This window comes from Mus musculus, chromosome 5 (assembly GCF_000001635.26).
Source record: "Mus musculus strain C57BL/6J chromosome 5, GRCm38.p6 C57BL/6J".
Classification (NCBI taxonomy): domain Eukaryota; kingdom Metazoa; phylum Chordata; class Mammalia; order Rodentia; family Muridae; genus Mus; species Mus musculus.
This window is the reverse complement of record NC_000071.6, coordinates 86,816,867-86,830,911: the sequence shown is the minus strand read 5'-3', so window position 1 is coordinate 86,830,911 and position 14,045 is coordinate 86,816,867. Positions and strand designations below refer to the sequence as shown.

At 34.2% G+C, this 14,045-nt stretch overlaps 1 protein-coding gene across 14 annotated transcripts in view; it reads right to left on the bottom strand.

Moving 5' to 3' along the window:
- Positions 1–14,045, bottom strand: part of Ythdc1 (YTH domain containing 1) — a 32,680-nt gene that overhangs the window by 5,748 nt on the left and 12,887 nt on the right. For 6 of the 14 annotated variants that reach the window (XM_006534867.4, XM_006534863.2, XM_030254395.1 and 3 more), the window contains 9 exons: positions 13,579–14,005; positions 10,737–10,826; positions 10,226–10,279; positions 9,566–9,660; positions 8,208–8,316; positions 8,004–8,121; positions 4,101–4,185; positions 2,791–2,957; positions 276–358 (listed from right to left, as the gene is read on the bottom strand). In XM_006534867.4, the coding sequence (XP_006534930.1) occupies positions 276–358; positions 2,791–2,957; positions 4,101–4,185; positions 8,004–8,121; positions 8,208–8,316; positions 9,566–9,660; positions 10,226–10,279; positions 10,737–10,826; positions 13,579–14,005 (1,228 nt within the window). Of the gene's footprint in view, positions 1–275; positions 359–1,432; positions 2,958–4,100; positions 4,186–8,003; positions 8,122–8,207; positions 8,317–9,565; positions 9,661–10,225; positions 10,280–10,736; positions 10,827–13,578; positions 14,006–14,045 lie in introns of all 14 variants that reach the window. The other 8 variants (XM_006534865.2, XM_017320843.1, NM_001359908.1 and 5 more) reach the window with 4 other exon arrangements.

The window sequence follows — 14,045 nt, the reverse complement described above, 5'->3', positions numbered from 1 at the left end:
ACACTATGTATCCTAAGGAACAGAAAGCACAACAAAATTGTTTTCCTACATCTTACACATGTACAGATCAATTTCCATTTTTTGCAAAGACAGAAATTTCATGTAATTATGACTCAATGAAGTGGACTGAACAATCTAAACATGGTAGGGAAGATCTACTAATTAAAACTAGTATGGATTTTCTAAGGAAAAGTAGTCTCTTTTAAACCTATTGAAAGTTTTTGTTGTTTTAATAATTTTAAGTCAAATAATCTTCAGGATTATAAAATATTAACCTGGTCTCTGGTGAAACTCAGGGGGATAGTCAATCCTTGGTTTCTTTCTGCTGTTATGAATATCATAATCTTCTGGTCGACGCCTACACAAATTAGACACATTAGAAATTAAACCAAAAACAGCTGGTAAAACAAACAGCAAAGCAAGAGTTTGACAGAGATGAGTACAAAGAATAGCCCATGGCCTCCTAAAAGAAATTGCCATTAATTTTTGGTGAACAACTTAAAAGTTCTTAAATTTTAATTCCTCAAAGGCAATCCTTATACACATACTGTGGAGTAGATCTCTCTGTAATCTCACAGTAAAAAAAAACCTCAAGAATTATCTAATTCAACCCTGTAAAACACATTTTAGTAGTCTAAACATATATGAGCAGTTCTTTAACAAGTCAAAGTTTCCCAAATGTCACCATTCAGGTAACAACAGAAGGAAAACCACATCAGCAATTATGTAATAGTTAGGTCTGAAATGTATATAGATATAAGTTTAGATTCAATCTAAACAAATCTAAATAAACAAGGTTAAGAAGTCTTAAATGATCCCTCTGCTTTACACAAAACTAGTTTTCATATTATACAGAAAGTTTTAAATTTAATAAAGCTATGTAACAGGTTTTGAAAATGTTACTTGAAAAACTAGCATCTCAGTAACATTACTTTCTTTAATACATTAGTTATTAAGGTAATTTTTCCAGAGACAATGACTTTTAAAACGGCTCTCATGAATTGCTATGTAATAAGTTTTAACAGAGTTCATAACACTAGCTCAAACTTTAAAAGGTGCTGTTAATTTGCTGAGGGCTGTTCTTCATTGTCTTTCATAAACCTTGATAGCTAGTATAACAATACAACATAAAATACACTTTACTTAGCATTTAATAAGAGCTAAACAAAACAAAAAGTTCCAAAACATTTAGGGATTAAACATAATCCTTTTACTATTAGTTTCAAATATATAGTATATAATAACCAAACATCAATAATTTTTCAGCTCTCTCTCTAAATATTAAATGTTCTCATTAACTTTTGCACCAAACCACTCAAACTGCAGTTAAATCCAACAAACCAAGTACCACCCACCCCAACAGAATAAAAACAGTTGCATCTACAATAAATAATACTAAGTAAATTAAAAGCTGGTTATAAAATAAACATACCGCTTTCTTGTAGTTTGGGGAGTGCATTTACGACCGGTATAAAACATGATAGTAACAGTTCATATAGTAGTCCAACTACTGACTGTAAGCCACATACATAAATGGAGGCCCTGGCAGGCTTGAGAGGTGTAGTGGTGTTATAAGTATAGTTTGCAGTCCATTGCAAAACTGAGGAAAAACTTCACTTGTATTTACTGTATTGCACTGGAAACCTTTTAGCTTAAACTTGAAAAGACATCTTGGTGATCAGTCCTTTTAGGCCAAAAGTAAGGGGCTCTGCCAGGTTTCCTCCTACCTACTCGACAAAGTCCTTTTTAAGCTCAAAGAAATGGGACTCCTGTTGGATTATCTGTACCTACCACAGGTTGTTTCCAGCAAAGGAAACGTAACCAAAGGTTTCATCCCATCAACCACACATCCAATAGTCTTTAGCAGAATATTTTAGATTAGCTGTATGCAAATCTATACAGGGGAAGGTGTTGGGTAGAAGGGCTTAAATCAGTTCTTTTCAAAGACTTCTCTCCAATTCTGTAACAAGTTAAACCCCCTTTTTCTGGAAAATGCTGTTTAGTTCATAAGGTAGTGATCAATAACCATGGCGATCCTCTAAAAAACACTTTAAGTCCACAGGTACTGCCAGCATCTGGAAAAGTTGTAAACAGACACAGCAACAGCCCTTCGTTTTGGTTTGTTGCCGGGTCTCCCAGGGCCACTTGATCCCCTTTGGAAAGAACCTATTGTTTTCAGAAGCTCAGCTGGATGTGTGAATTCACTGGGCACATGTTACAGAATATGTGGCAATGGGGTTAACACATCACGGTGACAAAATTGGAAACAGTCCCAATAATGCTCCTCTTGAATATGAAATAACTTAAAACATTTTATCCTCTAAGTGAGGCGTCATCTTCTCAAAAAATATTAGTGATCCTTTATAAAAGTCCCATATGTGGTAAGGCTTATCCAGAGACACACCTGAAAGAAAGGGCTTTATAAAATATTAACAATTTTTGCAAATAAAGACTTCCTCCTCTTCCTCCTTTCTAGCCTGTTCTTAGCAACAAAATGCCTACCTCGTTTCACTTGCTGTATTATCAGAGTACTATCTAGTCTAAACTGGTCATCACTTGTTAGTAAATTATTTTTTCTGCATTAGGAAAGATCCCCATTTTCCTCTTGAAAAAAATGAGGCCAACGTGACCATGTGAAATCCTCAATGAAGCCACAAACTAGTCCATGCAGCTTGATTTGAGGATTTTCTCTTTCTTCTTTACCGCAGGACAAACTTTTGACGAATCACATTCCTCCATCATGTTATCCCGATACATGTGCCTATTATCAGTCCAAAGAACGTTTCTAACCTTCCCACATCCCGGACTGGTTCTCGACGGGATGGACGTCCTCTTGATCGAGGCTGAGAATGCATTCTTCTCTTGTGACGCATTTTATGAATGAGCTGATACAAGTCAATACTTTCATCAGGGGGAAACAGAAGACAAAGCTGAGTTCCACATTCAAGTTCAATTTCCTGGAATATTAAAAAAGCAATTAACAGACAAAATAGGATCTCTTAAAAGACTTACAGTTTCCTCATGTACAAAACAAAACACTGACTTCAAAGACTTTTTCCCAAGGAGCTAAAATAAACCAGATTCTAATAAACTTACAGGTTTACAAAAACCATTGCAAAGTGCTTCATGTATTTGAAGAGTAGAAACAACAAGTGCAGCTGCTTAAAACTCATTCTATTCCATTCTATCCAAAAACTATTTGCATAAAATATAAAAATGTAAGTCATCTTAAAAAGAAAGATTATGTCAGAGAGTCAGAACTGAATACCTATAGAAACAGACTAGCCTACAAGCTTAGACAAAGTTGTTACTTTTAAATATCAACACTTAACTTACAAGCAATAGAAATAGTATGAATAACTGTTGGCATCAAACCACATAAGGGAACTATAAGTATGAAAAGTATGGGTTTAAGTCACTACACACGTTAAATTTAATTTGCAGAGTTTAAAATATATGTATGTATACATGTATATATCTGTGTTTTCAGAGGATAATTTTCTATTTAGAAAAGAAAAAATCAGACATATTAGTGACAATCCTAAAACTATTACTATAAAACTTTAGGAATTTGAGTTCTTGCTTCATCAGCACATATCTAAAATCAGAATGATACATACAGTAGTATGTCCCATGCAAAAGGAAAATGCAGATTTATGAGATGCTCTATAGTTTAATTTTTTATAATGAAAAACTACAAAAACTAAGCCACTTCTCACCTTCACCAGTTTATTAGTGAAAATACCATTTACCCGAGTAATATTAATAAATATTTTCCTAGTCAGTCACAACCACAGGAATCAGCAATTTCCCAAAATATTCTGGGTTTTACAATTCCTATCTTTCAGACAAATTTGAAAGTATCTTTTTTGTTTGGTTGGTTGCTTTTTTGCTTTGTTTCCGAGACAGGGTTTCTCTGTGTAGCCCTGGTTGTCTTGGAACTCACTCTGTAGACCAGGCTGGCCTCGAACTCAGAAATCTGCCTGCCTCTGCCTCCCAAGTACTGGGATTAAAGGCGTGCACCACCATGCCTGGCTGAAAGTATCTATTAATAAAGGTCTATACAACAGCTGATTATATTCATTAAAGATTAAACAAACCTGTCCATCACGTCCAATCTTTACTGGCTTATGTTCATTCCAGGGATTGGTGAGATGAGCTGATTTAGTAAAGGGTAATTCACGCCTAGATATGAAACAGCATAAAGTATATTACTTTGTAAAGTCTTCTAAGGATGTGTACTACATTTCAGTATAGTATCAATATATCAACAGTGAACATGACAAAAATGTAAAGAAACACTTATAGTGGTAGGGTATATAATCCTCTACAGAGAGCCCTTGCAAAGCAGAGCTTTCGCCAAAAAAAGGAACTTAAAAAGAATTACACTTTTTGTGAACCACAGAGTTGAAAATAATTTTAAGTCACAAATATATTTACTACATTGCTTATCAAAAGCACACTATGGAGCACTGATTACTTATAAAATGTAACAAGCACATGTCAGCTAAAAGGAAAAAAATAAAACTGGAACGCAGCACAAATAAAAGACTTCAATTACCTGGCTATAACAAGTATCAAACTAATGAAGCTACATCATCAATAAAGTACCCAAACGATAGTCAAGGTTGGTTAAATAAATGGCACACTACTACATCCTGGTTTTTTTTTTCAGAAGTAGGTAGCTTCATTAATGTCTGGCTTTGCTCAATACATTTTTTTTCCTAGCAACTTTATCAATTCAAACATTTAAAGAACTGAAATCCCACAGCCAACAAAATAGAGACATAGATTGTTTTTAATCACTAGAAGTGTAAAAGCAGAGTAAGAATACCCAATATCCAAATAAGTCTCTGTCAAAGCAAACATATCACTCTTAGGGCTCTGACTGTTTGGTACGATGGGCCCTGATTAAACTGAAGAGACTGTATGTACACTGCTGGGTGATGTTAGATCATCTCAACTGGGGCAGAACAGACGACTATGACGCCATAGAAAAACAAAACTTAGCCCATGTTAGAGTCCTTGATCCATGAGCCACACTACTTGCTTACAGCAGTTACAGAATAGGATCTAGTTACCTTTTGAACAGATATGCTATGGAGAAGAGTGATATGACACTGTTAATATTAAGTGCACCAGAAAATATGGAAGAGATCAAGATTTAAGTCACTCTATAGAGACAAATTTAACAACAAAAAAAAAAGAAAATAGTAAAGACTTTCATGTGATAAGATAGTGGTTTGGCAATTAACATTAAAAGTAATAGAAAACAAAAATAGGTTATTTGGAGTAACCAACAAAGAACTGAAAGTAAAATTATTCAGTAAGCTTAATTCTGGGTATTCCATAGTTGTTAAGTGTTATTCTGAGCTCACTCCAGATGGCAACATGGTCACTTAAAATATTCCTGTCTTATTTGAAAAAGTATTTGTTCTGTTCCAATTATCATGTACCTACACAGTTGCCTGAATTACAAGGAATTCAACAAATTTAGTATGTTTAAATATGTAAAATTTTTAGTTCTGACAATCTAATGTAAATCTCACTTGTAGTGAAAAACAAAACTCGGCCTTCAAATGATTTACATTAAAGAAATATCAGTGTACCAAGTATCCATTGTCCTCCAAAACTTTTGAGTGTTAATATATTAACCTGAAAATATTATCTAGGTACACCTAATAATTTTAAAAGGTAAAACCCTTTCTACCTTTATATCTACTTTAGGTAGGCTGGACTTGGTTATCTTTGGTAAAACAGTTCATGCAGGTTAGTAAGTAAGATAGCTAATTAGTGAGTCAATGTAAAAAAAATTTACTTAAAAAATTATTAACCAATAAAACTGATCTTATAAAATGAAGAAATGTATCAATCTGAGACTATAAAGATCAACACAGGTAACATTCTAACATTGAAGCCACTGTATTTGTTTCTTTTTCCCAAAAGGTATCATCAAATAGTTCACAATGATAAGCCATGTTTTCTTTGGCCTTTACAATTATAAACCTGGAATTAAAAAACAATAAAAACCATTTTTACCCATATCAACTAAAACAATAACCTGTCATCTCACTTTCACAGTATTTATTCTGTACATGCATGTGTGTGTATGAGGTCAGCTCTCTCTCCCTCCACTGTTAAGGCACTGGGGTTCAAACTAGGTCCTCAGGTTTCATTGCCTGTATCTTTTTACCTGTTGAACCATGTCACAAATTTTATTAAGTTTCCATTATCACTTAATAATTTTCTAAATAACTATACACATGTAAACCAGGAAGGAAGAAGAAAAAAAGTTCAATGCACTGTAATTATAATTTTTAATTTATTCTGCTTCTACATGTTATAGCATGGACATTTATTTTTGCAAAATACTGTAAGAAACAAAACATACTTTACTTAACCAATTTTGTATTTATCTAACAATTTAGATGCCTTTCAACTTTTGCTATAGAAAATAAGTGTAAAATCATACATAGGCTGGAGAGATGTCCCAGTGTTAAAGAGATATTTTGAGTTCAGTTCCCAGCACCCACAGTAGCCAGTGCCCAGCTGGCTCAACTCCAGCTCCAGGTAAACTGATGTTCTTCTATACTCTGTGGGCACCTGCACTCACATGTACACAGACACACATACATAAAATAATTTTAAAAAGTGAACAATCTGATGTATAATGCAACGCATGTCTCTAATCCCACTCTTTAGGACACAGAGGCAGAGGAATCTTTGCTAGTCTCAAGCCCCGCCTGGTCTATACACTGAGTCCCAGGGTCAGCCAGTGCTACAGAGAGACCCTATCTTAAAATAACAAAACAAAAACAAGCAAACAAAAAAAAATCTTTCAAACAAAAACTAAAATTTTAAAAGGTCTGCAGAGTTTTGGGCTTCTCTATTAAAATTCACATACAGTGCTTCACTTAGTTGTGGGAAGTCTGGCTGGGCCACATCACCACTCATCAACCTTTGACTCTTCACATCACTCTTCACTCATACAACCGCATGGAGCATTTCCATCCTCCTCCACTTTCATCAACAGAAAGAACAGTATTTACCCGTCTCATCTGTCTCCTCAGTCTTGACTTAATATAAAGTTTAGCCTGGCTTGTAATTCAGTGATATTTGTGCTTCAGCCCTTTGTGTTGGTATTACTGACCTGTGTCCCCACACTTCATTTCTTATTTGTAACATATACTTCTAATTCCTTTGAATTCTAACAAAGTCAACTCATCAATGAAATTCATATATTTAATGTCACATGTAACATTATTTAATGTCACATGTAACTTGCTGAATTAGCCTTTTCTGTACAATGATTTGGTATCACCATAAAGTTTTTTATGTAACTCATGTTACATAGTTAACTCATGTTATAAAAATTACACCAATTTCTCTAATAAACATAATTAAGTCTTAATCCTTTTTAAGATACCAGAAAGCAGGTTAAACATGTACTGCTTATGTCCGTAAAAATACAAACTGGGGCCAAAGAGATGGCCCAGTGGTTAAGAACACCAACGGCTCTCCCAGAGATCCTGAGTTCAATTCCCAGCAACCACAAGGTGGCTCACGATCATTTGTAATGGGATTACAAATGTAAAACACTGACCACATACTCACATACATAAGATAAGTAAATCTTTAAAAAAAAAAAAAAAAACTTAAAAATTGTGCGGCAATAAATAGCCCCAAAATTGTTAAGACAACTAAAAGAGTAATTGTTTTGCAATGAAATAAATATATCAGATCTTAACAACTGCTAGGAAAACTTTATTTTTCCTTAACATTCAATATGAGTTTATTAAGGCAGTGAACAGGTAAAAAAAATTAAATAAATAAACATTGTTTTTAAGTTTAACACACCAATGTCATCAATATAGTAAGTCTAAGAATAAAGAATCCCATCACCCCCAAAAGGGCAGCAGAAACTAAATAAATTAATCAAATTACTACAGAATTTTAACATTATTCCCAACCCGTTGCCCTTTCTCTGTATTGATTTAATTTACCTGCAAATCCAGTCTATTTTAAAAACACCTCCAAGCATTTTAGCACTCATTCCTGCTGGAAGCACCCAGTGTATAGGAGATCCGCCATGGTGTGATTCTGAAGACAATCTGGCAAAACCTAGGGGACCACAGTATCACATTTGTCACTGTCACTGCAATTGTTATTTTCATATACCCAAAGTAACAAATTACTTTTATCCTTACCTTGAAATTTTCCACTTTCTCTGACAGAAAATATTAATATAACACTCCTTGCAGATCTAAATGCAAGATTTAATTTCTTCTCATTTACAGGCAATGTGGACCATACACCCTACAGAAATAATGCAAAGATCACAAATTAAAATCAAGTACTATAGTGATAAAAAAAGTAAAAGTTACTATGTTGGTATTTGAAATTTTAAAAAAACTTAACAGAAAAATCTCATTTGTTAACTGGGAATTAGTTATCTGATAAAATATGAAAAGATTAACAACTTTATAAAATCTAAAAAAGTGGATTGTCAGGCAAATCTTATGAACTTGAATTCTTTATCAATCACTGCAATTACTCTAAAATTAAAATCAATTTTTATGGTAGGTATGTGTTACTGAACAGTGAGTGCATCACCACTTCTGTCTTCCTAAATAGGTGTGCTTAATCACATAATGTAAAATGGTTTCGCAGCAATAAAACCATAAGTGAAAATGCTAAAAATTCTAGTTTTTCATAAGTTCAAATTTTTTATGTAACTAAAAGATTTTTTTAACTAGAGCTGACACATAGTTATTTAAGCTATTTAGACTCCTACAGTAGTTCTAACCAATTTATATTTTAAAAGAAAGAGTAAAAAGGAAAGAGAGAGAGAGAAAGAGAGAGGAAGAAGTTAAAAAAAGCCAAAGAGAAAGATTAAGACAACGAAGCTCTCATTTCTTTGGAGCAAGTCTCTTCATTCACATTTCAGCACTATTATTTCAGCTTAAAACCACTGTTAAAGAACAGTGTAACTGGCTGCTCATTGCTTTCTCCTTCTAAAGTTTTATGAGTAAGCATCAACCCAAATCAGAAATACTACCAACTGAAATACAGTTAGAAATGTGAACATTTTGATAACATCAGTTGAAAATGTTACTCAACTTAAGCTAAGAATTTTACGGTATTTTAAAAACTGATGTAAAACACAAAACATAAGTTTCTTATTTCTGTATCCTCCAGCAACTAACTAACAGTACCGGTAAAAATCTACAGTGGACCTTTACAGCTAGAGCCCCCTTCTTCCTAAACCCAGGTGACTGGATATAAATATAAATATATTAATAGCTGGATATAAAAGAAATATTAACAGAAAAAAACATATATTATGGTATAAATTATATACTCTTCAACACTCCTGTGATTTCTAGTAAGATAGAAATGTAAATTCATACCACTACCAGGTTTCCTAACTTGCCACAGACCAGATCTGAATTGGCAACTAAGCAGAGTCAAAGCATCTTAGGCAGCTGGAGGTAGTTTTCATTGATCATTACGCCTCACTTAAGTTTTAGGATTAGGAATGTTTCAATGGGGCTGACGGTGATACCTTTGCTTTGGCAAGAGACACATTCTCATGGTTATTACTCTTTATGAGGAAAAATCTTGCATCCTGAAGGACATATTTGAGTTTACTGGTTTGATCTGGAAAAGAAAAAAATAATTCCATTTTCATTAACCATGGACTTTACTACACACAGGTGTGCCAACTATAGTAAATTAGCCCTCCAAACCCAGCTCAACTGCAAAATCTCAAGTCACCCAGTCAGCCTAGAAAGCTCAGGCACAACACAACAAAGCAAAGCTGAGGAGGGGCAGCACTGCAGGGCAGCCTCGCCCAGCGATGTTCCGATGTATCAGACCCATGCTCAAGTATGACAACGGCTTTAAGTTTTATAAACTTTTGAAGGGTTCATTCAAAGATTGATCATAGACTATTAATGCTGTCAAACATGTGTCCAAATGTGAATATATCAACATATCTAGAAAACAAAATACCGCAAGCTGTCTATAATTATTGTGAAAAATAGGCAATAGAAAGCAGATACAAAGCGTGGGAGATTTCTATTTAAGTTCTTAATGCTTTCTCCCGGAACACGATATATCGGAACATGACCACACTAAAACCAAGTACTAATGGAAAACCAATAAGGTAAAATAATGACTTTATGGAGCATGCAATGAAAACAATTTCAAATTTAAATGATACCTTTTCGGACAGCACGAACGGAAGATGATAATTTCTCATGCTTCTTTTCTGAACCTGTATTTAGCCAAAGTACATTTGTTCAGATTGAGCTTAATAGATGAAGACAAAATTTCTACAGTCTTGTCACATAAAATTCTCATTCCAGACAAATTCTTCCTGGCGCACCCACACACACAAAAATACTTCTCCATGTGTACGAGTGTTTGCTTTTTGGGTTGTTCGAATTTTTTTTTTTTTTTTTGATATTTGAACAGTTTCCCACTCAGAAAACTAGTCACTGAATCATCATCTTCCAAGAGAAAAAAAAATGTGAAAATTGAAAATTTCACTGAAGCAGTAACAGAACAGGATTAAAATAAGAAAAAGCTTAGTCTCCTCTAGAATTATTACACTGAACATGCCAAAATTCAGTACTAATGAACATCAACAATTCACACTAAACTACAACCTCCACACTTTCTAAAGCAAGTTCCAGTCAGTAATCTATGATCCTAAAGTCAAGTGGGATTACCTGCATATGACTCTGATGCAGAACTGCCACTTCTATCAAAGACAATGGGTGATATGCCTCGAGCTCTCTTCCTTTCCTTCTTTTTCTCATCTGAAACAAACAAAAGATCCAGACAAGGTATAAACTATCACAATACAAAAGAAGCTAGCATAGGAATTCAAAGGAGAACTTGTCCTAGTCTTGTTACCCAGCGCTTAAACAGTAATCATGTTTTTTCCCCTTCTCATTGCTCGAACTTCCTCAGTCTCACTTAAAAATTTATGTTTGACACTGTCACACATTTCAAGTAATAAAAACGCATGAATCAGAGAAGATATCAGGTACTTACTTAACTTACTTAACTTTTTTATGAAAAAAGCTTTCCACAACGGAGGGAAATTTGTAAAGCGAATATAATTTTCTTCAGTAAAACTTAGTATGTATTTTCAATGTACTCTGGAGTGCTACACTAAGTCCTGTGACTTGTGTAAATTACTTAAGTCTTATTGTGATGTATCTAAACATCAGAACACAAAAGATTCACACTAGAAAACACACACATATGAACATAACCAAATCTGGTTTCCCCACTTCTATGTCTTCAATTCTATTTTTTTACCATTTCTGCTCTAGATCACTCTTTTTGTTTACTTTAAAATTTACCGGGCTGGAGAGATGGCTCAGCGGTTAAGAGCACTGACTTCCAAGGTCCTTCCTGAGTTCAATTCCCAGCAACCACATGGTGGCTCACAGCCATCTGTAATGGGACCTGATGCCCTCTTCTGGTGTGTCTGAAGACAGCTACAGTATATTCATATACATAAATAAATCTTAAAAAAAAGTACCACTGAGGTCTTAATGGCAGTCCATGTCTTTACTTCTGAGAATGGGGGATCTTCAGCACACAGAAAAATCACGCTTAGTGTGGAACTTTATAAATACATATGAGGACTGAAACTGGATTCAGCCCCTTGCCATTGTAGCCATAAAATGATACACCCCTTGAACCTCTTTAGCTGGGAGATAAGATGTAATTTAAAAAGTATAAAATATGTATGTTTTTGTAAAAACAATGAAAATCTTAAAAAGACTTATCAATGGTCACACATACAGTACTCTTCTATATAAATTCAGTTAACTAAATTCTCCTCTCTCTTAATTCTTAAAGCACACTCAATGAAATTTACAAATAGGAAACCTTAACCAAAATAAATAAATAAAAACATGGAGGTGAGAGAAACAAAGTTATGCTAAAGTCATACATTTCCTCAATTGTAAGACACAATTTGAAAAGCCGGCCTTCAAGCTAAAGAATACAAGACTTGTCTTCTATTCTTCTTGAGTAAATGAAAAAGATACTTCTACAGCTTGTTTTGTTGTTGGTTTTTTTTTAAAACACTAATACTAGGATGTGCCCTAAAACAAGTGTTGCAGATTGCCCATGTTATTTAATGTATGAACCAAGGACATTCTGACATTTCTTGAGTAATGATACCAAAAACTTAAAGCCAGATGAGCACACTAGGACTAGCTAATCTTTTGGTGTTTTTGTTGTTGTTGTTGTTTTGTTTTAAAAAAAGAAAATTGTTAGTACACTGTTTTCAAAGCTTTCTTCCTTTATCATTTCAAGAGTAAAAACTTTACAAATTCGTTACAAAATACACCTTAGAGCATAATTCATCTTATAAACACAGAGATAATATGGTGGGAAGGGACCAGTGCAGGAGATTTTGCCCAACTAAATTTATACAGCAGAGCAAACCTGGCATTAGAAAATGAAATGGCAAAAAAATGCTGAGCATATTATATGAATAAATTCTATTTTTTAAGTACATGAAGGTTATGACTCAGAGATCAAAAGCATAATTAAACTCTCCTAGAAAACTAAAGCTTTTAGTCAACCAGTGAGTCATTTTATAAATTACTAAAAATTGTGAGAAAAAGGAAACTGGAGAAAGTGGAATCTAGAAAACGAGTGCATTGAAATTAATTGTGGTCCCTGGTATTTAAAACTAGCATACCCAAGTCAAAGTTCCACAGTAACCTCATTTTTCAGGCAATGTATACCAAGACACACACACACACACACACACACACACACACACACACCCCTAAGAAAAATAATCTGTGTATAAAAGGTATCTTAAATAGATACCACATAAGACATTTTCTGAATTCTAGATATCTCTTTTAAAACTATAGAAAGTATTGATTTATTGTAAAATGATAGGCCATCATTTCAATTTGAAATGCATTTGCTATAAAATCAAGATAGTATGAAGTAATCTAACTAGATTAACAGATTCATGTAAGAACTTACTAAAAACTATTTCAGGGCCTAATCATTTCAATAAAACCCATTACTTGGTTCAATACCCAAAACATAATAATTCCTGTACAAAAATTCCCTCTATTCTATGAGTAGTTTTACATATATTCAGAATAATTAAAGATTCTTCATATAAGCTATACTTTTTTTGTTTTATACAGACCAGATTGGTCTTAAATCCACAATCTTCCTGCCTTACCTTCTCAAGTACCTAAGCTATCTCAGTCAACTCATATGCATAGATCTCATATTTCAAGAAAAAGACTGTATTGTTTTGTTTCTATGGCTACTTGATGGAAAACTAAGAGGCATTCTACCTTGGAAATGTCCTATAATAACTAGTGGGAAAAATACATGTAAGTATATAGCAAATGCATATGTAGCTGAATAAGTTCTTGTCAATGATGAAAATATTAAGAACTATAAAATTAAAGCCTGGAATACACTTTCATAGAAACAAAACTTGGACTCGCACAAATTTATACTAAATCATTTAACAGCCAGGAAATACACAAAATAAAAATAGAACAGTACCTGATCCATCTGTTCCTGACCCAGATCTGACAGATCCATCTGTGAAGGAAACAGACTCGGAACCAGAATCACTGGCCTCACTTCGGGTGTCATAATCATTCCCTTCTTCCTTCTGATCTCTCTCATCCTGTTCATATTCTTCTTCCTCTTCATCCTCGTCCTCATCCTCTTCTTCCTCTTCATCCTCTTCCTCCTCCTCCTCTGCATCTTCATCCACTTCCTCATCATCTTCTGCATCTTCATCTACCTCTTCATCTTCCTCTACATCTTCCTCCCCTCCTTCCTCCTCATTCTCAGTGTTGTTGCCCTGTTCAGAAGAACCACTGCTTCCTGTCTCGTGGTCAGAGCCATAGTCTTCAGAGTTCACCTCTTCCTTTGAAGACTGGCTGGATCTGCTTGCACGTCTATCAACTTCAAGCCCAATTCTCTGATGTTTAAAGAAAAAGGGAATCAGCAGTCATTAACAG